Below are 24,246 nucleotides of genomic sequence, written 5' to 3' on the forward strand. Positions count from 1 at the left end.
CAGGAGCATAAGGAGTGAAGAGACAGCAGAGAAGAAGAAGCAAAATGGTGTATTTATTTCAAGAGATGATAGATGTTTATTCAAGCTAATTCTGGAAAAATGTCATTTTGGCTTGGTTTTCTTCTCATTCTTGTTGATTCTTGGCTTTAATAATCTGGCTGCTATTGGGTGCCAGAAATGCAAAAACTAAAAAAAGTGAGGATAAGATTGCAGATGGACAAAGTGACTTAGAAATACAAGGCGTTCTAATAGAAGTGAAGGGAAACTGTGGTCCATTTACAAGTGATGGGATCAGCATGAGCAGGAGCTTATACTGTCTGAAAATGTTTACAATCACTTCACAGACGCATCTGATCCTGTAACAATGTGAGTGAGTGGAACAAAGATGATATAAAACTTGGCTAAACTGACAGGATGTGTTAAGACAAATGAAAAGAATCCTCTTCTGACCCTTTGTTGGTCTTTTCAGATGTTTTTATGGCAGACTGAATGGAGCATAAAATCCTCTTCCTGGTGGTTGGGACACGCTCAGATCATTGTGGGCCTGTGGAGGATTTGAGTGTCGCAGTCTTAGAGTGCTTCATGGCCTCCGGTCAGCTTGTGGAAAAGCTCCTCATTGAGTGTGTCGCTCTTCTCACGACTGCGTGTCGACATGAAAATGTAACCTCCGATGAACTCGTGAACGATTTTGCAGTCTGCAGTTACGCAGCCAAAAGCAATGTTGACATTTCCTTCAAACTCTATGGCCATCTTGAGGAGAAGAACACAAAGGAGGAGGAGTTAATCATTTGAAAAGATAATGTAATGTGTTATCATCTTGCAGATGGAGACAAAATGCAGTGTTGTACTTCACTTTGTATTTTTCCAATTTAACGATTTTTAGAAAATGTACTAGGAATACACTGTATATCTCAGTAGCTGTACAAAAAACTGTCAGATTTCTTTTAGCCTGTACAAAGTGTCTCGGTAAAACAAAAGTTTGACAACCCTGAGTCTGTGATTGGACCGAAGGTGGATAAAACTTTTTATGTCACCTGTCGAATGTCCCAGTTGACGTTCCACTGCTTCATGTTGTTGTAACGCCATGTTTTCACCACATCGCCCACACCCAAGTCGATGCGGATCAGACGGTTGGGAGCAATACCCAGAACCTCGTCCTTTCGACTGCCTTTAAACCTGTGAGGCACAAAAAACACCTCCATTTTTTTTTGTTTTTTTATGCCTTTATGCCTTCAGAATATTTTATCTATTTAAATTGTTGCTGAAATGAATTATCTCACCTTTAAATGCAGATTTCCTTTTTATCCCAAAATGCGTATTTTTTACATTACACTGCCAGTAGTTTCCATTCTGCTTTTTAAGTTAACATTAGTTAACACTTGCTTTTATAAACAGAATTTACCCATCACTCTTTAAATGTAACTTCATTCCTCTAAGCTCTGTCAGCTGGCAGACATTCAGTTCTGAAAAGCTTTAAACTAAACTTTAAAAGTTCACCTGACAACGAAGAACGAAAGGCCAAAGTCAGGCAGAGCTTGCCAGATCTGCAGGAAGCGCATCACTGCATCTGTCAGAGAGAGCTGAGCCACGTTCTGGTACGCGTCCAGGATACGAGGGGTCAGCTAGAGGAGCAGGCAAAGGGTCAAAGGTCAGGTGTAATTATAATTTTGCTGCCTTGAGGAAAAAGTGAGCAGCACTTTCAGCTGCAGAACAGCTCGGTCAGCTCACTTTCACTTTGTGTAGTTACAGCCCTGCGGCCTACAGACAGCACTGGACAGATCATTTACTTGTACTCATTATTCCAGAGTTGTAAAATTCCCCCTCCTCTGTACCTGTTTGGCTTTGTACTTCTTGTGGTAGCGGGGCGACACCAGACTGTGAGTGTTGATGCTTTCATCATTGGCATTTGCATTGCCATGAGAACCAGGACTTGTCTTTTGCATTGCCAGGAAGGATCTGATGCTCTGGATCTCACTCTGAAAGCTGCTGTCAGCCAGAGTCTTGCCTTTGGAGCCCAGTCGACAGGCTGCCATCCACTGAGCGTACTGCTGCTCCTAGAGGTCGAGGAAGACAACCACACAGAGCAGAGACAGAGTGATGAGAGAGGCGGTGTAATGACAACCTGCCAAATGTCTTGAGATGAGGAGAAATATGTGCAGGCTTACATTTTCACAACGCAGGTAGACCTCGTTCATACCCTCCGGCGCTGGTATCAGGAGTCTAATTAAGAACTTCTGTGCTGCCACGTTTACGTCTGGAGCCACCTCACATCCTGTGTGGGAGATGTATTAGCAATATCAAACGTGAAAATTTCACAGTCAAGGTGTCACATCGGGCATGGGGGGAAAAGATGAAACAGCTCTGTGATTAAAGTAAGGAAAAGGCAGAGATCAGTGAAAGATATGAATCATACTTCAAGTTAGTTTTTCTGTTTTTGTTGTAACCAATGTGATCTGTTAATTTTCTCTCATGTCTTATTTCTGTCATCCAAAATCTTACTTATAAGAATAGTGATTTTAAAGAGTAGTTCTCATTCTGTTTTAACATAATTGAAACACTATAAGCTGGTCATAGCACTGCAGCAATGCTAAACAGAAGTGAATGAAATGATTGCTTCATCATCGTCCACTCAATATAGTGATATACGAGGAAAAGAAATTACCTTTGAGGTTAATCTGTTGAATTGGTTCTCCGATGCTTTCTTCTTTGCTCTTGAAATAGCAGATGGAGGTGTCCTGGAACTTAAACCAGTACTGCTTATATCCCTTCAGGGTCAACCTTTTGGGCCTGAAACAAACAGTCACATTGCTTAGTTTCAGCAGATTTCTTTTGATGTTTCTTAGTTACATTATTCAAAACAAAGTGAAACTAAAATATCAGATTTTACTTTCCATGTTACAGTGGCTTCACGTGTCAAATGCTGCCTGCCTGTTGTTTCTTTTTTCCATTTTATTGGTTGTGTTTTGTAGGTTAATGTTTAGGTAGGGCATGTTTAAGTGTAAATCAAAATAATCTGTAACAAGTACTTTCGTCCAGCCTTTGAATCAGAAAGTATTTTAGTTTTGTAAATATGTTGCTCTTATGTAAATATGTAAATAGTAATATTTTTCTACTTTTCTATATTTCTTTAAATTTCCAATTGCATATTCTTATTATCATTGTTCTATTTTTTCATTTTTATTGCATTATTGCACTTTTTAGTGAGCTGCTGTGGGGGGAAAAAAAAATCCCCCGAGGGGTATCAATAAAAGAATATTCTATTCTATTCTATTCTATTCTATTCTATTCTATTCTATTCTATTCGATTCTATTCTATTCTAGTTCCTACTCATACCTCTTATCCTTCACATCCAGGACTAAAACCATTAAATGATCTACAGCTCAAAAATCTCTTTCTTTAATCTCACACTGATGTCTTTAAGACTCTCAGATTTCAGGTGCTGTCCAAACATTTAATTTAAGGCAGGCCCATCCCTACTATCTCACTCTCTGATTTGCAAGCTTTCGTGTTGCCTCCTGCACTGTCACTGAAAAAGTGTTTGTGATTTATTCAACTACTGTTTTGTTTTAAAAATGACAGGTTATGAAAGTGGTTACTCATTTCGGACCCAAATTAGACTTGGAAAATCTGGAAAATTTGGAAAACCCCCAACAGCAAATGACAACAAAGAGTTCTGTGGAGGTTGTTGATTGTCTCTCTTCTTGAGTAACTTTTCAAACATGCCTCTCAGAGCAGCCTGCAGTCTTATCCTGGGATTACCACAGTCCGAAACCCACAATCCAACATTTTATTATCATATTGGTTTGTAAATATGAGAAAACACAGCACCAATCCTTTAAGTATTTCCTGGTACATTTATACTTCAAAAAAAGGGCAAAAGTCAACTTGCAATTGAGCCCCTGGCACTGCAGTCAAAAACAAAGCCATGTTCTTTGGTAACTTTCAAGCACAAATAATTTCAAAGCAGAAATAGGTGGGCATTTAGACTTTAAACCTCACCTGAAAATCTTCAGATAGTCGTTGAGTTCAGGGGCAGTCATGGTTGCCTGGATGACACACAGATATATGTTTCAATGACCACAAAATCGCCTTTCTCTGTCCTCTCTTGCAATGCATAGTTTGGATTAACAAAGTCTCTTTACAGTGGCATGACATCATGATGATAGGCCTCGGTGTAATTTTTTTGGCCCCCACCCCCAAACACAAGCGGGCATACACACTTGGACACACGCACATTTTTTTTCTTCCTTCAAGGTCCCCTAACGGCATCTGGGCCCCAGTGCAGCTACACAAGTTGCACCATTTATATTTATGCCACTGTCTTTCTCCTTACTTGCACATTTTGATGTGATGGAGAAAAAAATTATAGATAACTGAAATATGATTTATTTTGTATGAAAGACTCTGAAATTCTAAAGATTCTCTCCTTAATTGACAAAAATCTGTTGAGTCAGTTTGTATGGTGTTTGCCAGGATTAAGGTTAGCAAACACTGACTCTTAATGTAAAATAAGAACACTCAGTATGACTTACAAGCATTTCAGATGCAGTGCTGCTGTCTCCCTCCATCTTGACCTCCAAGGACTGCAAGGCCGACTCCAGGTCATCCATGGCTGCACTGTTGGAGCTCACTATCTGAGGCTCTGACTGAGACACTTTGCTGATGTGGTACTACAACAGTTCAGAGAGATAACAGCTCATAATCTGTGCCATGTGTTGTGTCTAGATACTCCAAAGATTTGTTAAACATGACATTTTCATAGTTCTTCTGAGGTCAAAAAGCAGCAAGTGGAAGAATTGATGATATCAGGTGTTAAGAAAAAACAATGTTTAAACATAAAACCTGATCAGATGGATGAAAAACTTGCTCACAAAGTGCTGAACTCAAAGTGGTTGAGGCAGAGTTTCCTCATTGGGCATACAAATATTTCCATTTCAGCATTTGTTTTTGTTGTACCATTTTTGATTATTAGTGTGGATTTAATGATTTGAAACCCATCATAATCTATTTTTTAATGGGTTTCACTTCCCCAATTCAGCCTTGTTGCCTCAAATACATTTTTACTTCATTGGGAACAGGGTTTTGTACCTGCAGAGCTCCAAACAGCATCATCTCCTCCTCTGTGCAGTCAATGTCCTCCAACAGAATGGCCCAGCGTGCCTGCTCGTACAGCTGGCTCAAACGCACAGCATCATACTGCAACACCAGGGGTTGAGAGACGGTCAATATCAAACACAAAAAGATACACACATGCTGTATTTATAAACACATGTGGTTCTATACCTTGGGTTCTATATCATAAAAAGTATAGTATTTGAAGCGAAGCCACAGGCGGTCGTTTTCTTGGATGCCCTGCTGCATGAGACAACGGGAGGAGTCCAGCCACCTGAGAAGGTCAATATAAAGGTCATTGGATCTTGGGTTCACAAGAAAATCACTTTGGATAGATGTGAAATATTTTTGAAGAATATGTTATCAGCTCAGCTCAGCCAGTCACTCTGAAAGTTCCACATTTCCTTGCATGGATTTCTCAATGTTTATTATTCGGCTTGCTATGTTGTTGGGTAATTGCTACAACAATCAACTTTTGGGTACATTATAATATATGAGGAAACTTCTTGTTGATTAATAACTCACTTATTCAGGTCGTAATTAATACTTTCTGGTTGTTACAGTTTAAGCACATCAAGTTTTAATCTTGATCTTAAAAAAGGGAAAATGTGAAATACAGGGAAAAAAGAAAGAGAGAGAAAATGGAAAAAAACTAATTTCCCTCAATGTAACTTTCGTATGCTTATTACTGCTGAAATGGGAGTGCTTCAGAGCATATCACAAAGCCTGAAATGCTTCAAACAGCTCCAATTATAATCCAATTATAGAGCTGCAGTAGACATCCTTATCAACCCATAGCATATCAGATACAGCTGTTCTGAGCTCTACCCCCCTGAGGGAGAGGCACTAAATGACCTGAATCAGTTTTTAAGTCTTAGTTCGATTACTTAAGGTGATACACCTATGAATACATAATGCTAAATTTACCATCTTAAATTATATGTGACAAGTTAAGAGCCAACGTAAAATCACTTCCCTGCAATAAAGACTGAACCTGCTTCATGGGCTTTAACCATTGATCCAACATGTCTCCTAGGTAATTGGTCTGCACAAGCTCTCATTTTGCAGCCCAATTTAGCCAAACATCACACACCTGTGGGAGCCATGAACTCAAAGGAACTATCAAATGAAACTCTGCATAAAGTAGGAAAGCTCAAATTATTTTAAATGAGCCTTTTTTAGATACTCAGTTTGACATGACCCAGAAAGAAAAGCACAGGTGGTGACATGAAAATAATGATTTTAGCATAGCATTTAACTTCTGGTCCAGCATCCGTGTGTTTTACATGCCAGCTAACTGTTGCAGCTACTGTTAGCCTAGCCTGTGCTTCCTGCAACATAACAAGTCACAATGTCATTAACAGATCAAAGTTGTTGTTTTTTTCTAAGTAGACAACATGACAGCTCTTCAGAAGTAAAGCCAAAACACTCAACACCCCCCTGCCTTGACTGGATGCAGCAGGTTATCACACCTGTCCTTTTTATGTCAAAAGATGAAATTTGTCATATTATAAAATGAAAATGTGCATTACAGTTTTCTAATTTTGTGAGTTGTTATCATGTTCATGTTAGTCTGTGTCCATGCCATGGTAAAGTTTATTTTTAATGAGTCACTGAGCTTTGCCTGTGCTGTGTACACATAATACACTACATACTCAATATAATTAACCCCTTATTTGATTTTTGTCCCTGGAATGATAATAAGGAAAGTGTTAACTACTTCTTCATTTGGATGCCTACCTTCCATGGATATGTGCCTTGTCCACCACACTGGCTGGTCTGTACTGCTTCGCTATGGCCTCAGGGGCAGGGGGAGGCTGGGTGACTGACAGCATCTTATAGATGGCCTCCATCTCTGGTGAGTCAGCAAAATGAGCAGGCATACCGTTGTAAAGGCTGGGCTGGGATGCTAAAAAATTATAAGAAAAAGAAAAAAACATATAGCTGTGTTAACCTCCAGTTTTCCAAGAAGTGCCAGAGAAAGTTGTTTTTTCCTTTAATTTTTAGTCTAAATCATAATTTGGGGGAGTTTAAGAAAAAGTTTGAAACTTGGTTCACATTCAAAAACATGAATGCAGTGTGATGAGTGTACCCGAGGCGAGGGGCACCTCAGTCAGGTCGTAAATCTCTTCAGCCAGGTCTTTGTCTTTCTTCTTCTTCTTCTCCTCCACAGGTCGAAGGAGCGATAGTTCCTCTGGGTGACGGATATCTGCGTTCACGACAGAAAAAATAGTTAGGTGGTGTTTATGGCATGCAATACTCTCCTCCAGCTGCTCACTAAGACAGTGGCTTACATCAACAAAGAATTCTCTGAGCCTGACCAGCACAGACTGATCCAACCTGCTACTGATGCGTCACTCTGCCATTTTGCTCGTCTGTGAGAGGAGGAGGTTTCCAGACTTTCCTAAACTCCAAACCTGCAGCCTGTCCTCTTGATCCTATACCTTCCAGCATTCTGCAGACCAATTTACCCATAATCAAACCTGCAGTCATATCCACCATCAATTCCTCCTTGGAATGTGGAGTCTACCCCGCAGCTTTTAAACAAGCTGCTCAAGATTCCTAATCTCAAACAGCCCAGGTTGAAAATTACAGGCCAGTCTCACTTCTGCCTTTCTTGTCAAAAATACTCCAACGCACAGTCTCTGAACATCTGCAGAAAAGTAATCTGACTGGCTTTAGGTGTGACCACTCCACTAAGACTACACTCCTGTCAGTCACTGCAACTGGCTCCAGCTGCTGGTCAGTCCTCTGTCCTACTGCTGCTGGACTTGTCTGCTGCTTTTGACACAGTAAACCATAAAATCCTCCTCTCCACACTCTGAACTGGGCATCTCAGGATCTGTGCTGTTGGGGTTCAGGTCCTACCTCACAGGCAGATCCTTCAGAGTGTCATGGTGAGGAGAATTGTCTAAGTCACATGGCCTATCCACAGGGGTACCCCAGGGGTCAGTGCTTGGTCCCCTTCTCTTCTCCCTATACACCATCTCACTTGGTGGAGTGATCCACTCTCGTGGCTTCTCCTACCACTCCTATGCTGACGACACCCAGCTTTTCCTGTCCTTTCCACCTGACCACACAACTGTCTCAGCTCGGATACCAGCGTGTCTACCTGATATCTCCCCATGGATGAAGGAACGCCATCTTCAGCTAAATTTGTCCAAAACTGAGCTCATTGTCCTTCAAGCATGACCCTCAGTCCAACCACAGATCAGTGTACAGCTTGATTCTAATCAGCTTGTGCTCACAAACTCTGCCAAAAATCTGGGTGTCATGATTGATGACCAGCTGACCTTTAAGGGTCATGTGGCCTTGATTGCTCGATTCTTGTTAATATGCCCTCCACTACATCAGGAGGATCAGACCCTGCCTCAGCTGATACAACAGTCTACACAGCTTCTGGTACAGGCTCTTGTGATTTCACACATCAGCTGCATTGACTACTGCAACTCTCTTCAAGCAAATCTTCCTGTGTGTACATTCAAACCTCTGCAGATGATTCAGAATGCAGCAGCACGTCTTGTCTTAAACCAGTCCAAAATAGCATCAAAGCTCTTCTTCTGGCTTACAAAATGTTAGCAAGAATAGCTCCTGCCTACCTGGGGTCCCTCATCCAGCTCTACACTTCATCTCACCCACTACGCTCAGCTTGTGAAAGGTGTCTGGTGCTCCCAGCCCAGCGCGGCTCTAAATCACTAGCCAGACTCTTCTTCTCTGTTGTGCCCAAATGGGGGAATGAATTACCTAACTCTATACAATCCCCAGAGCCCCTTTCCACTTTTAAGAGATATCTGTGTCATGGTTTGGGTTTTTGGTTTGGGTTTTTCTGGGTTTTCTTGTGTTTTAGTCTTCTTGTGTTTCTGTGTGGTTCTGTGTTCCTTGGTTTGTCTCCTTGTTGTTTTGATTTGGTTCTTGTCCCGTGTCTCTGTGTTAATCTTAGTTATTCTTGTGGATTGTTCTGTGTGTCTTGTTTTTGTCTTTAGTTCGTGCTTCTTGTGGTCTTGATTTGGTTCTTGTCATGTGTATGTCTTTTTGTGATTATTTCTGGTGTTTCAGTGTCTTTTATGTATTTGGTATCCGTCTTGACTTTCCCTGTGCTTGGTTTGGTTCTCCTTGTGTTTCTCTTGTGGTTGATTGCCCCTCATGAGTTTCACCTGTGTCTTGTTCTGCACCTGTGGTTGATTACCCAGTCTATATAGTCTCTGTGTTCCGTGTGGTTTGTGTTGGTTCATTGTTTGCTGTCGCTGTTTGCTGTTGCTGTTTGCTGTTTGCTGTCCCTATTTGCTGTCCCTATTTGCTGTCTCCTGTGTCTCATGTGTTCCCCGTGTCCGTTTGGATTTTCCTCTGGTGAGTTTTCTAGTGTTTTTGGTTTTGTTTCTTTTGTTTAAGTTTTTGGATTTTAAGTTTGATTTTTGGATTCAGTTAAAATAAAGTTTTTTTGTTCATCTGCATTTGGGTCCTCCACCTCTTTTGTTTTTTTCCCTCCATGACAATCTGAAGATTCACCTGTGCCCTATTCTACGAAGCAAGTTCAGCCTAGCGAGATAGCCTTGGAGCTACCTCGCTGAACTGAGCGCGGTAGCCGGCGGTCTCGCTACACGGTTTTATGACGCTGGTTATCAACCTCATAAGTGGATCCAGCTAGGCAATGAGCACGTGCACGCATATAAGGCGGAGCCTGCGGCATCTGACCAATCATGAACATGGAGCAGTCTGGAGAGTCAGAGCAGGCCGGAGAGAGAAGGACTGCATACTTCACACAGGAGGAGCAGGAGGTGATCATGAGGAAGTATGACGAGCTGAAACATGTAATTAACGTTAAAAGGAACACTGTCGCCGCTACTAAAGCTCGGAAGGAGTGCTGGCAGAAAATTGCTGACAGTCTAAATGCGTAAGTGTAGTCGAAAAACAATCTTTTGTGCCATTATCATCCTGAAATAGCACTGTTCAACATCCACTTTTACTGTAACATGCAACATACCTAATTTATTTCTTAGATGAATTTATTCATTTGTTCATTCCTATCGTGTTTACATTTTTTGTGTTATATGTAGCCCACATGAGCCCTACATGAATTCCTGTCACAATTTTAAGACGGACAATAAAATATTAATATAAAATAATAAGATCTTATTACGGCAATGAGAGTTCTTCATTCCCTTTCACTACCTGTGGAAAGTGTCATGTACTACCAACCACTCCCTGGAAAACCGGTAACTTTCATAAAGGTGGTCATCCGAAAAAGAGAGTGGGTCGGTGCGGTCCCTGAAAACTCTCGCGCACCGGAGTGCTCCTCGGACAATGCGAGCTCCGATGTCCACGGGATCCTCTAAGAACGGACAAGCCATTTTTTCGTGAGGGCTCATTGGTCAGTTGGCGGGGTTTTTATAGTCTGCGAGTTCAATCTGGAACCTAACCTGCCCCGGAGCAGGTTAGCCGTTCAGCGTATGTTGCCATGGAGACTTGCCTCGCTGAGGAGTGATCCCGTGTCGTAGAACAGGGAATCCGGAACCTATCCTCAAAGCTACCTTGCTAGGCGAAATCCTGCTTCGTAGAACAGGGCCCTGTTCAGAGAGCACTTAGGCACTTAGGCCCACCCTTCTCCTCTTAATGTCACTGCTCACGTGACATGACATATTTTATCCTTGTTTTATATTGATAACTAGTTTTTACCCATGACCTCACTTTTATTTTCTTGAAACCCTCAAAACCCTTGTACATCATCAGGGGTTGTTCATGTTAAGTTTGGCTATGCTGTATTCTACGATGTTGTCTTGTAAAATGTTTTGTTTGTTTATGTATTGATTGTTGTTGTTTGATGTGCCATCACTGCAGACAAAATTTCCCCTGGAGGGACAATAAAAAAGCTCTGAACTCTGAACTCCTCTTTGTCCACAGGGGTAGAATGAGTCAGAAAGTCTCAGACCCAGCTCTCTGAATATTTAGCACTGATCATTGAATGTTGTTGAAGGTTGAACTACATTGTTGAAGCAATTAATTGTGGTTGGTTATAGCTACATTATTCAAGATGGGGAGAAGGAGAACTAAAAGAAAAAATATCTTCTTGCACTTAATGGCAGCCACATAACTTGTAGCACTTAAATAAAGGTCTAGATTCTTGCTTGTGTTTTACGTTGATCTGGACAAAAGCATCTGCTAAATGAAATTGTAAATGTAAATTTTTGTTGTGTCAAACTCATGCAGAATCAAAGGAATATATTTGAATTATTCTTAACATTAGCCATTTGAGCTGCTCCCTAAATCTAATAGTGATAGGGGGTAGTCTGATTGCACAGTCAAACAAATCTGTGGTGCAACATCAGCCCAACATATCATCATCATGGCTTTCATCTTTCTCATCAAATCCAGCTGAAGGCTGCAACTACTAATCACATGATCAGTGTGTTTTCCTTTCTGAAGATGGCTGCCAGCTTTAACGGCCTCCAGGTGAATGTTTTGCAGGCAAATGATGTTGCACTTGCAACATTTTTTGAAGTTTTGTGCATAGCCCAACATCCTTCCATACTACACTGAGAGTAAAGATGTTCTTTGGGTAGAATCTAAAAAATACTTTAACACTTCTTCATGTTTTCAGCTTCACAGCTTTTAAGCTGACCTCTTGTCTCATTTAAAGAGAATCTGTAACCATAGCACATCAAGCTCCAGATCAGAACACTATGTTAAAAGGAGGTCAGGGTCAAACTTAGTCTGTGAAAATAATTGCAAGGATGGTCATTAAAATATGAATATGAAATGTAAGAAATAAAGAATGAAGAAGAATAATCAACAAAAAAAATATATATAATAGAATAAGTATCCTCTTTCTGCTCATCAGTGATCCCTCATCATTTTTTCTTTTGCATATCTGGGAGCCAGATCTGGTTTCTTTATCTCTGATATCTGCTCTTGTTTGCCTATGAGATCAGAAAACTTTAAAAAGCTTTGATTTGTACCAGAATCTTTCCAGCATTCTTTATCTGTGTTTGGGTCCTACCCCAGAAAAGAAAGGCAGAGAGAAAGAAAGCAAACACAGACAGAGGGTCACTCACTGAGCAGTTTGCAGATGCCAATCACGGTCTGAAAGATGGGGTTGGAGAAGCAGGCTCTCAGTCTCAGGGTTTTTCCATTTGGAAGGCCCAGTTTCAGGGGCTTGTGTTGGGGCATGAAGAGTAGCCGTGCATCAGCGTGGATGCCATACTTCTCCAGAGTCCAGGCTGTCCGCAGCAGCCAGCGCTGTTTCTGCTCCCACCACAGAGCATGGTCTGACCAATCCCGTTTTATTTCTGCAGTGGACACACAAAATAGAGAAACAAATGAAATTTAATCACAACAGTTAAAGTCTGACTGGGTAAGTTTCACTTGACTTTTCTTAGTAGGAACGTTTCTGCCCATATGTTATGACTGTGTTTAGTCTGTCCAGTGACTGAGACAGAGACTAAACCAAACAGGGGCTGACAGACAGAAACCTACGTGTCTTTTCCACCAGCTTCAGGATGACCCCGCCAACATGGAGGTCGGAGGTGACGCTGACTGTGACAGGTGGGGCATCCGTGCCCAGATCCTCCACTGTGACTGACAGGTCCCACGCTGCCATTACTGGGAGAAAGAGAGACGATCTGACAGAGGAGGGAAGTTTTAAGAGCATAAAAGCAGGGGAGAGGTTGTATCATTCATTGTTTTTCAATCACTCCATGAATTTCTTTTTTTGGAGTTCGGTTCATACTGCATTGAAATGAATTGAATAATTACCATTTAATTTAAAAAGTCACATTTAAAAAAAAAGGTTTTTAAAGAGAACAAAATTTTCTTCTAGAAATATCTTAAAGTCTCTGAAAGAAGACAATAAAATTTTTTTATGCAGATATGTTAGAAAATTGAGTTTTACTTCTATTTTTTTTGCATAACTTTCTACCAGTGCAAGACTATGTTTTGGGATTAATCAATCCCCCAAAAAGATTAGGTTATACCTTTAACCCCTTGATGCCTGTTGTTGCAAATTTGGGATGTACCCTGTCAGGTCTTAATGTAGTTGAAATGACCTTTGTATCTTATTATTACTTATTGATTCATATTCTAAACATACCAAAGATCAGATCCACAATGTCACAATATATTGGTCAGGGGATGAACTGCTTTTTTCTGTATATATTATAATATCACTTAGTAATAGTTTTACTCAAATTTACAATCTCCACTTAATTTAACATCTGTAAGAATGCAAAACACACATAAGAACAATATGTTTTTATAATTGTTGTTTAATTCAGGCAGTAAGGGGTTAATAGTTATCATTCAATGAAAAATTAAGATGTGTTTGATGGCTGAAATAGCACAAAATGAAAAACACAAGACCCTACTAAAACAGATATAGAATGAAGGCTCAGTTTCACATGATACTGACTACTGATTTTGGTAACATGTCCAGTTTGATGAAGACTTCCTGTTCTGACTAGAGCTATCACCAGGCACACACTTCCGCTTTCTGACTTGCTCAAAGTAAAGAGCTCTCTTTCAATGATAATACAGCTGCATGTTTGCTTAAACTTCGCTTGTTGTAAAGATGTTACTATTCAAGTCATATATCTTTTTCTCTTTTCTGTATTTTCCAAAGTATGTGTTACAAAAACCAGCATCATCATAAACATGGCTAGAGCCCTTACTACCCTTTTTGAGGCCTAAACTTTATTTCTTTGCATATTTCTGCTCCATATACCACAAGATGTGGTATATGAACGGCTAACTTGAAAAAAAAAAAAAAAACACTCAGTAATGACCTTCAAGTATAGATTTAACACAGAAGGTCCACGCAAACTAACCCAACCCTATCTCCCTCTCTTCTTGTTTCATCCTTCCTCTGATGCAGTCACTAAGAAACGGCCACATGCACACTATAAACAGCCCTACCTTTAGTCTCCTCTGTCCAAGGCTTTGACAAATGAATATTCTGTGATCCCTGTAGCTCTGTCTGATCTCAAATAATGATAATTTAAAAAGTTAGACTTTTATTGAAATTGTGCGGCGGCTTCTTCTTCTCTCCTGGGCTGAGCAGTTTGTGGTCTGTGAAGCTGTAAATGCTTGTGTCACTTCTGTAAAAAAAAAAGGCTGGTTCCTTTTTTTTGTCAGTTTCCGCCAGGCGGAAACGTAAGGTCTGCGTGACAGGCTGTGGGCGTGATGCACATTAGGCAACATGTGTATGCATCTGCTTCAGCAGACTAGATGAGATGCGCAACAGACTACACTCTTAATTGAGCTCCCACCTCTTTATAAGAACTGCAAGTATGTGAAATAAATTTAAATGTGATCACATTTATCTTTTTTAGATGATCACCAATCTGGGGTGCTGGGTCTGTATCCTCAAAGTTTTCTCCTTTTAATCACATCCGTTTTACATTAGTGTTTTTTTTTTTTTTTTTTTTTTTTAATTTCAAGATTTAAAGTAAAGAAGTTGATCAGTTTCAAGCTCCAACTGTTAGAGCTTAATAATTGTTCAATTAAACCAATGAGAAATTAAACCTTTCTGTTTTTGGAATTGATTCAGATCATTATGTTATATCATAAGATGTTAACAAAATTACCTGATTTAATTTGAAAGAAATAACTTTGAAATTGAGCTCTTCCCTGCCACAACTGCTGACATAAATAATTTGTCACAGTACACTAATGCAACATTCGGGCTTCAGTATCCTAACATAAATAAGCTTTTATCTAAAAGGTTCTCTTGTTTGCCTAAACAGTTTATGAAGAAAAGTAAGTACAGTAGGTTATTAAGCTCCTAATGTTTGATTTCGTTACATTTAAAAGCTAATTGAAAATAATTTACAAGGAAACCTGACGTGTTGATAAGTAAAGCATTCATTCCGTAAAGATCCTGAGAGGTTACAGTTCTTTCTATCAGACTCTCCCACAGCTCACTCCATTTATATGAAACTCAGTCCACAGCTAACAACATGTTTGCTGAATAGTCAGTTGAAAAGTGCGCTGACATTTTATAGTTCTAATATTTCCGACGGCCCTGAAGTAAGCGCAAGTTTGTAGTCTTTGGCTTAGACTTTCTCATTTGTTACCATACAGGGGGGAGTTGGACTTCTTGTGTGACTACAAGTAAAGTAGCATTAGATCCTTTTCCCATGCTTTTTTAAGTATTTCTGATCTGTTGTCAGAAAAAAATGGCAATAAAAACGATAGTAACGTTGTTTGACTCTTTCCAACGGTTCGCGTATAACACAGAGTCACCGTGCACCCCTCGTAATTGTAACAGCCTACGCGCTCACGTCCAAAACAAAAATGGCACATGAGTCTTGTCTGTCTCCCGCCTGCCTGACTGAGGGTTAAAAAACTGAAAGCGAAACTTCCCCACCGCATCGGTAACATTAACCTGTGTGAAGCTATAATACGAACCGTTAGCCCCACGCTGTCACTCAGGCATGGCACCGCAAATATCAACCCTCTTTTCTCATATCAGAACCCCTCTGTCAACCGGCCTCCTGAGCCGTGCCCGTGCAGACTTCCAGGGAGCTGGTATCAAGTTCAAGCACTTTTTGTCTCCTGGAAGCCCCCAGCTGGGAGGTAAGCCAGCCACAAGTCCTGTACGCGGCCATATTAATGTTGCCCCACAAGCCGGGAGGTTCTCAACGACCGCAGCAGTTTTGAAGTCTTGTCAGGGGAAAGGTTCTTCATCACCCCGGGGGAGGAGAGGCTGGTTGGGAAAGTTCGCCCTAGGTACCGCTCTGGGAGCGAGTACCGCCGTGCTGGTCCAGTGTCTCCACACAGGCACTCTCACCGCTATGGCCCAGAAGGTTGATCTGAACTCCGCTGAGGGAGATTGGGATAAGACCAAAGGTGAGACTGTTCAACAGAGGCCAAGGGAAACTTTAATTTTGTCATTAAGAAAGCTTAATGCTTTTTCTACCAAGAAAAGAACACGTATTTACTATCACATCAACAAACAACCTGCCCTCTTGTCAGTAACTCCATGATTTATGTAGGTCTACCACGCAGTTACTGCAGAAAAGTATGCCATTTGTCCATTAAACAAAAGTGTTATAAGTTTCTGTAAAAATAAGTGAAGTATGATATATGATAAATGTATTTAATGTGATATTAACAAATGTACCCTCATTTCAAGTCCAAAGAAATAACTTTAATGCACTAGGCAACTATTTATGTTTATTAACTGTATTCTATTAACTGTTTTGCTATACTTACTTCCCTTAGAGATACATATTCTACTCCACACATGTATCTGAACCAAAAGTTATTGAATGAAAAACATAATTTAGCGAGAGATGCACATTATGTAAGAATGAAGAATAAAATTCTATAAAAATGCCATTGTCTCACTAAAGAAATCTTCAGTGAGTTGGTAATGATGAGACATGTTGTACTATCCCTCACTTAGCTTTTCTTCAGTCAACTCAAGTGAGATTCTGTCACAAAATGTAGACAAAGAATAAGTTTTCCACACATACCACGTATTTACTGTTGTTTCTCACTTGCCTCTCCCAGAGTTCCTGCTGTCTCTGTCTGTGAAGGACAGGCGTCAGTACTACAGGACATCAAGCTCTGTGCCACTGGAAGACATCCCTGTGTGGACTCCCACAGGTCAGACACCTGACTTCAGGCAAAATCAATGTCCAGCTCATGTGGTGCTTAGACTTTGTAGACATCAGTGTTTTTTTTCTCATGCTATCAGTTTTTTTTTTTCAATTTGATGCCATACAAGATTACAAAATAGCAGAGTTAAAAATCTGGACATCCTGTGAAAGCAGTTCTTGCAGAAATGGTATTGGCTAAACATATGCTATGAAATATTTGTGTCTTTGAAACATTATGTCATATTTTGGGTCAAAGCAGTGACATAAGTTCAGTTTTTATAAGGGGCTGTGAGGAATATGAAAGTGATCTTTAAAAAGTCTCCCTTCTAGATATAAGCCTGATTGTAATCTACACTTTAAAATGTGATTACCAGCAGTATCAACAGTTTTGCTGGTAACAGGTTATTTAAAATTGCTACTTGTTAGCTTCCAGATCGGGTCGACCAGGACCGGATTAAATTATGGCATGTCTAAGTCTCTATGACAACACCACGCAGGCTGACAAAGTTTAGTTGAGAGAAAAGATAAAGCACAGAGATCTGTGTTCTCTGCTAAAAAGGATTTCAATGACTAATTTTGTAGTGATGGTGGACACAGTAGCCTGACTGTCAGGCAGAATAAGGACAAAAGAGCAGAAGAAAGCTAAACGGGAGCATGATACAGCCCGAGCTTGGGCTGTATCACTCTTTAACACAGGGGCTAAACTGTTAGTGATAATGCTCACTCCAAACCACATGCAGCAGTTATTCTGCAGTTTTCTGTTCAAACTTGAGAATCTATCAATAAAATGAAGAATGAGGTTACATTAGCTCTGCTTGGTAGATGACTGGCAGGACATAGCTAACCAGGATTTACTAACCTTACACATTACTGACATGTCTTAGAGCTGTCAGCTGTGCTAAATTTAAACGGCTACTGAACTACTTACAAACTGACAGTGTTTACTTGTTGTCACATTAGCCCACAGATACGTTGGAGCGCTGGGCTGATGATGTTGCTAACTTATAGCTAGCAGCTACAATATTTGCTTGATGTCACATTTCAACTTGTAGCGCTATGTAACTGTACTGATAAATACCTCACCTCAGCGCGTTGTATCCAGTAAAAAGTTGTCTTGAAGAAAGAAAATTTGTTTAGATCTGATCTCCATTTAATTCCAAAACAACACACACTTCGCTAAAAGTAATTTACTACAGTGTGCATGAGATTTTGGGCCACAAGGTGGCGAAGGAGTGCAATTAAAACAGATTGTCCTCATAGCATATTTGAGTATTGACAAAAATTATGTGGTACGGTCACTGTCAAAAGATTTGTGTGAGTGCACACATTCAAAACCATGCATATATAAAATATATGCATACTAGTCTATAGTTGTGCACAAATAAAACATTTGTAAACTCTCGTTTGAATCAAATCATATACATAATGTGTTGCATATTTTCTCTGTAAAAGTACGACTTATGAAGTCACAACTTTACGAAATTACTGCATTTTTGCAATTCTGTTAATAACATAACATAAACTGTCAAATCTATGTCATGAGGTTAAAGGAATTTTGCATCGAGAGGAAACATTGACTCTTCACTCTGTGCAATAGCCAAAAGTCTGAGAATTTTTTGATTAATATATATTAATATAATAACAAAAATGATTTTAAAAAGATATAGCGTATGATCAAAGTGACATTTGCCTACAGCTACAGGGGGCACTAAAACCAACACAAGCTCTAATACCCACACAGCAGCTTCAAGCACTTTCTAAACCTTTACTACTTTAGTTATTGAAACTAAAAGGTGTGAGTGTGTTTTGCTTTCAGGTGTTTCTGGTGACCCTTTTTGTCCAAGGAATGAGAAGTTGGACCAGAAGATTTCCCTTTACACCGGTGATATCACCAAGCTGGAGATTGATGCCATTGTCAACGCAGGTAAGAGCAGAATTCAAAGTAAACACGTGTACAAGAACAAAAAGATGGAGAGAGAAAACCAGAGGGGAATAAGAGAAAGAATTATGGATTAAAAATGAGATGCTATACTGAGCACAGCCTCCAGACTGTGCATCCATCTGTAAGAAATGAGGCACCAAACACAGCTGTGAGGGTGGTTTTATGCTGTGATAATGGGAATGATGCTCCCTCAGTGTGTGGGAGGGACAGCTACAGGCTTAAATATAGTTACCTACATGTTTGTTCTGTTTGTTCTGGGAAGTTTTCTGTAAGGTAGCACACACACACACACACACACACACACACACACACACACACACACACACACACACACACACACACACACACACACACACACACACACACACACACACATACACGACAACCCAAGAACAAGAACAACAAGGGTTTTAAATCAAGAGGATTGCTGCTGCCTGTTGTCCTAAAAACTTCAAAAGGAAGAAAAGCAACCTGAAAGCAGAGCTAGTGTTTTTTGGTAAGTCTCAGTAGAGCTGAACAGATTATAAACCAAATCCTCTGAAATTGAATTATGTAAATTAACCAAAGTTACACTGAGGTGACTTTTAGAGGCCAATGCCAACCTCAAAGAGCAGAGGACAACACAGAAACTAGGAAAACTGGCAGAAAAGAGCCAGAGTTTGAGTCAAGACCTCATTATTAGTATCAATTAAAAGGTGGGGTGCTGTGTCATATCAAACTGAAAGTGACACTCCCTGACGAGTGACATTCAGTAAATGAATGTAGACTTCCAATGCGTGACCTTTTGGATCTGGAGAAAACATATTTTGTTAAAATTAGATTCTGACTGATCCTGTCACAGGTCTGGAGATTTGAATCCTCAATGAGGTTCCAGGACTGTCTGTCTTGTGTAAGCACGCACCATGCCTATCTAAATGTGGAGACGCACTCATCTGTTCCACTGCCATGATCACTGCATGAGTCTAATAAACTCAGAAATATATTCAGCCCACCTACTCTTAATTAGCATCCAGCTAACCAAACATCTTGGACTCAGAGGTTCAATCACTTTAGAGTTAGCTTGCCAATCATCGACAAGCATCTCACTTACTTTTCTAGATGTGTCCTGTTGGAGTCTGAGTTTGAGGGCTGTAAACAACACATTTTGCTCCACTTTTGCTTGTCTTTACGGTAAAATCTATGAGGAGACTGTCACTGAGCAAGAAGGCACCTACATGCACATGTTCGCAAATACGAGTCCAGCAGCTCAAGGCTGTAAACACAAGTTTAAAAAAATCTAACAAAACTCAAGAATCTTTTTCACTAAATAAGTCAGACTTCACTGCTTCAACCTCCAAATACAAATGCAGTCAATGCTCAAATTTTAGTCCAATGAGTCATCAGTGCTCTTTTTAAGTCAAGTAAGGACATCTGTAAATTAGGTCTCAAACAATTTTTGAGCCTGAGTCCTAGACTCTGGTGGAAAAAAAGTGGCGAGGTGTGATGTAAAGTCGAAAGATAAAAAGTGTCCATGGATGTGAGGGGGTACTTACATATGTATATTTTTTATGCCAACCTATTTCATTTTTAAACATATTGCAAATGGGATTTTATTTGGAAGGCGCTTAAAACAACAGCATGACGAAATTTGTTTGAGGCTAAGGATGGGAACCAACTTTGATAGGTACCGACCGAATTCTGTCTGTAGTACCAATTACCGATTCATATAAAATCGAACAGCACCATGTTTCGGTATCTTAACGCATCATTGTGACTGTGAGGGAGTGGAAGAGTAGGCAGTTTTTCATGCTGGACATTAGCAAGTCTAGCATGAACACAGCTTTACAAGTAGGGATGTCCGGGTATGACATTTTCACTTCCGATACAATACCAATACTGCAGCATTGAGTATTGGCCGATACCAATATTAATCCGATACGATATCAGCATTAAACATGCATACTTTTGTTACTTATTTTGTAGTATGTCTGTCATGTTAGAAAAGGCTTGATTAAGTGATATTATTCAAACAAAGAACAGTAGTCAGCAACAGTAGGTATGAGGAAAAACTGACCCATTTATTATTAACCAATGGGTAACAGAAACTGCTTATATCAGAGCGCTTATATCGGGGATTTTAGATGCATTCCGATATGATACAGATACTTGCTTTTTGCTGATATCGGACCGATATCTGATATCAATATCGGACTGGGACACCTCTATTTACAAGTTTATATATTGAAAAACAAATATGTTATATTGAAAACTATGAGAATTTACTTTTAAACAAATTCATCTTAATACCACATAAATACACACAAAAGTAACAAAAATTGGTACCACTGAGTGCCGATTGACAGATGCTGAGCATCGGTACTAGATTGTTTCTAATGTAAATGGTATCCATCCCTATTTGAGGCCGATATAGCAATAATATGTAAAATATATAAGGAGAAGAAGAAGAAAACTACAATATATGTTAATATTCAATAAAAACAATAAATCAGTTACATACAATTCAGATTGTTTGACATTTAAGTCACCATCTCTGAGATGCATTACAAATAAGAAGCTGTAAGTAGACTTGATAAAAGAAAAATAGTAATGGGTAAACTTTACAATTTCTTTTTCAGACTCACTGGTCTCATAATATAAAGTTTAAAGACTGTTCTTTGTAGAGACAGGTGTTCACCCAGAACATTTCCTCACACCTGCTGCTCCCGTTTTCAGCACACACAGTCTGAGTCAACATTTTCCTGGTGACCATTAGATGGAGCTCAAAGCCAGTTCATCTACTCAGGGCCCTTTTCCCACGAGGCTCTTTGAGCATTGGGGGGAAATTGAATCGGAGTCTTGGCTCAGGCGGTTTATCAGGGGAGAGAGGCAGGCCAGCATTCCTAAATGATGCTTGATGATGAGGCTTTAGCAGAAAATGATAGATGCTCATTGGCAGCTGACTGTCAGCAGGTGTACGCTGTGCCAGCATCCTGTGAATATGTTGATCGTTGACTCTCATTTACACACTGCCTATGTGTTTGTGTGTGTATGTCTGCTGCAAATCATTCATGCATACATCTGCCTACAAATGTTGAAGTAATTATGAGTGTGTGTGCAGAAAGTAATAGTAATTTGTTTCTGTAGAAGGGACGCAGCTTTTTACTGGAGCTTTTACAGAGTCCCACCATGCAAAGTAGCACGGAGTTAACAAGAGGAAACAGCTAGTAAAGTGCCATTTAGCAGAGAGGACGAGGCAAGGTGAGGAGGGGGGGTGCAGGCTGAAAACACAAGAGCGCCAGAGGAAACATGACTGAGAGACAGAGCGTGAGAGCGAGTCAGCACGCCGACTGACAAAAAAGCGAAGGGGAGAGTCTGGAAGAGGAGAGCAAAAAAGAGGATAAAAGAGAGGCAGGGAGGGGACATAGGCTTGTATTGAAGCCATGGACTGCATTGCCATGGCAACAAGCAGGTACAGGGTATCCACCGAGGGGTTTTTGGGCAGCAGAGTCTGCTCATCTTTCTCAGTGTGACTGATGGGCTGGCCTGCCGCCTGTCACTGTGGTCATTTTGTCGAGTAAGCAGCTGACCTTTCCAGCCGATGACTAACTGATTGACTAAGAGGCTGTGAGTGATGTCAGCCGTGCTCGATGTGATGTTAAAACAAAAGAGCAGACATCCAGGGACAATTATAAAGTACGGTTAGTTACGCTCATTTAGAAAATTGCTGGTAAAAAGGTTCTCCTGTTGTAGATGTACCAGAGAGCTGTGCCTGTGGTTTCTGACATGCGAAGGGGAGTGTTGTATCTTTTCTCTTGCTGCTCTGAAGGCCTTGAAAAATCATTTAGCCCCTAAAGCAGCAAAACATTCAATTGAAGCCAACTGTGGCCAATTATACGCTGCACTGGCAGACTGGTAGGCAGGTTAGGAGGGGGGCTTCCAGGCCTGGCTGGTGGTTGGTAATTGACTGCAGACGTACAAAAACCACACTCATGGATGTTTGTATAATGAGACGTTCGTGTGGACATTTGTATGTGTGGATAAACGTGGAGACACTGGAGAATGAACAGGTCGACACTTAAGCCATCTCCTCCATTCCCCATCAGCTCTGATTGATCAGGTAAGCAGGGCGTTGCAGGAGAGGCCGGCCGGGCGCTGTTTGTCGTTCGTGTCGCTCTCAATAAAGATTGGATTTACAGTAACTCCCCACTCCTCCTTCTCCTCCTCTTCTCCTCCCCCTCCCTCCTTCTTTCCACACTTTTATAGCCCCTGGCTCCTGCCCACTCCTATAAAACACTACAAACATAAAAACCCACAAGCACTTAAGAGCCGTCCTGGTGAGGAAGAGGAGGAGGAGAGGGGGGATTGGGTGGGTGGGTGTGGTGGGGGAGGAGACGGCGGGCAGAAACATCCTCCTCTTTACACCCCTCAATCACTCCGTCCGGAGCAGAAGAGAGAGATGGAGAGGAGGATATATTGTCTCTGATGGGCTTGCTGATTAAGATGGATTGCACAATGAAATGGCGTTAGAGTGATGAGTTCTAGGAGTGTGTGCGCAAGAGTGTGTGTATGTGTGTGTGGATACGATGTCTCTGCAACTAACTTTGCATTAAAACCTTTTTTCAAATTGATTAAATGCAAATTTGCTTAGCTCTACTGAGCTGCATTTTTCCTTGCAAAAGTTTTTTTCTTCATTTCCATTCCTGGAGCCGCATTCAGTGCAGAGTGTTTATCCTGTTTCGCTTTAAATGACATTTATTCTGGTGTTCCTCTTTTTTTTTTCCTTCCTTACAGAATTTGAATGTCATAAAAGTACTTAAAAAGTGGACTCACGGGCTCTCTCTGTAGTTTTGTGTTAACATCCTTTTTTTCCAGTGGACTTAACTCCATGTGTGAGAGTAAATGCAGTGACACTGGAGGCTGATAAATCTTTCAGGCTCGACTATAAAAAACTGTTCCTAAAATTAAGCCGACCAAGTGATAAAGAATACTCTGCTCCTATCTCAGGCTTTGGAGCTGAACCACTTGTCATGGTCACAATTTTTGCTCACTGAGAATCTGTTTCTGTGTGTGTGTGTGTGTGTGTGTGTGTGTGTGTGTGTGTGTGTGTGTGTGTGTGTGTGTGTGTGTGTGTGTGTGTGTGTGTCACCTTTGCACGCATTTTTATTGTAAGGTTTCAAACATGGATTCCTACATGTGCACACTTGTGTACACTTTCACTGTGTGCCACAAATAGACGCACAAACCCGACTATGGGCTTGTGAGTCTGGCTTGGCGAGTATGAGCAGTGTGCTTTTGACTGTGTTCAGTGGGCAGCTGTCCAGTCATGTGTGTCTGTGTGTGTGTGTGTCTCTGTGTGTGTGTGTGTGTGTGTGTGTGTGTGTGTGTGTGTGTGTGTGTGTGTGTGTGTGTGTGTGTGTGTGTGTGTGTGTGTGTGTGTGTGTGTGTGAGATAGGGTCTCCCAGGTTTTCCTCTGCAGGTCAGAGATAAAGCTGTTGGTCGGTGCTGGAAACCACTCACCGTTGCAACAGCTGAGAGATACAAGATTAGAACCAATAGTTTCCAAGTCTGCAGGTGACAGAGGGGATGAAAGGGAGAGTGATTGTGGACTGCACTGTAAC

At 40.7% G+C, this 24,246-nt stretch overlaps 2 protein-coding genes across 3 annotated transcripts in view; one reads left to right on the top strand and one right to left on the bottom strand.

Annotated features, from left to right (window-relative positions):
• Position 1: 1 nt before the first annotated feature.
• On the bottom strand, positions 2 to 14,184 carry fermt3b (FERM domain containing kindlin 3b). Of its 2 annotated transcripts, none has more exons than XM_074673998.1 (15): positions 14,018 to 14,184; positions 12,584 to 12,709; positions 12,163 to 12,396; positions 7,206 to 7,322; positions 6,854 to 7,022; positions 5,285 to 5,387; positions 5,090 to 5,197; positions 4,534 to 4,671; positions 4,001 to 4,047; positions 2,663 to 2,787; positions 2,166 to 2,272; positions 1,833 to 2,054; positions 1,498 to 1,622; positions 1,035 to 1,176; positions 2 to 750 (listed from the first exon to the last, which is right to left on the bottom strand). In XM_074673998.1, the coding sequence occupies exons 2-15, from the start codon at positions 12,705 to 12,707 to the stop codon at positions 571 to 573; spliced, it is 1,941 nt and encodes a 646-aa protein (XP_074530099.1). In that variant the 5' UTR covers positions 12,708 to 12,709; positions 14,018 to 14,184; the 3' UTR covers positions 2 to 570. The 2 variants fall into 2 exon arrangements, with proteins under 2 accessions (XP_074530099.1, XP_074530098.1); XM_074673997.1 differs by having other exon boundaries at positions 4 to 750; positions 12,584 to 12,729.
• A 1,193-nt stretch (positions 14,185 to 15,377) lies between these two features.
• Positions 15,378 to 24,246, top strand: part of macrod1 (mono-ADP ribosylhydrolase 1) — a 158,956-nt gene continuing 150,087 nt past the window's right edge. Inside the window, exons 1-3 of the mRNA XM_074673883.1 lie at positions 15,378 to 15,952; positions 16,619 to 16,714; positions 18,524 to 18,631. Coding sequence (XP_074529984.1) covers positions 15,538 to 15,952; positions 16,619 to 16,714; positions 18,524 to 18,631 — 619 coding nt within the window. The 5' untranslated portion in view covers positions 15,378 to 15,537. The remainder of the gene's footprint in view (positions 15,953 to 16,618; positions 16,715 to 18,523; positions 18,632 to 24,246) is intronic.

The sequence above is a fragment of the Halichoeres trimaculatus genome, unplaced genomic scaffold (assembly GCF_033239565.1).
Source record: "Halichoeres trimaculatus isolate MK-OKI-2021-1 unplaced genomic scaffold, fHalTri1.1 fHalTri1_scaffold_7, whole genome shotgun sequence".
In the NCBI taxonomy this organism is placed as follows: domain Eukaryota; kingdom Metazoa; phylum Chordata; class Actinopteri; order Labriformes; family Labridae; genus Halichoeres; species Halichoeres trimaculatus.

Coding starts and splice junctions, on each gene's coding strand:
- fermt3b (XM_074673998.1), bottom strand. CDS start 12,707: ATGGCAGCGTGGGACCTGTCAGTCACAGTGGAGGATCTGGGCACGGAT. Junction 12,397..12,583: donor GAAGCTGGTGGAAAAGACAC/GTAGGTTTCTGT, acceptor TGTCCACTGCAG/AAATAAAACGGGATTGGTCA. Junction 4,048..4,533: donor GCACTGCATCTGAAATGCTT/GTAAGTCATACT, acceptor TGTGTCATCCAG/GCAACCATGACTGCCCCTGA.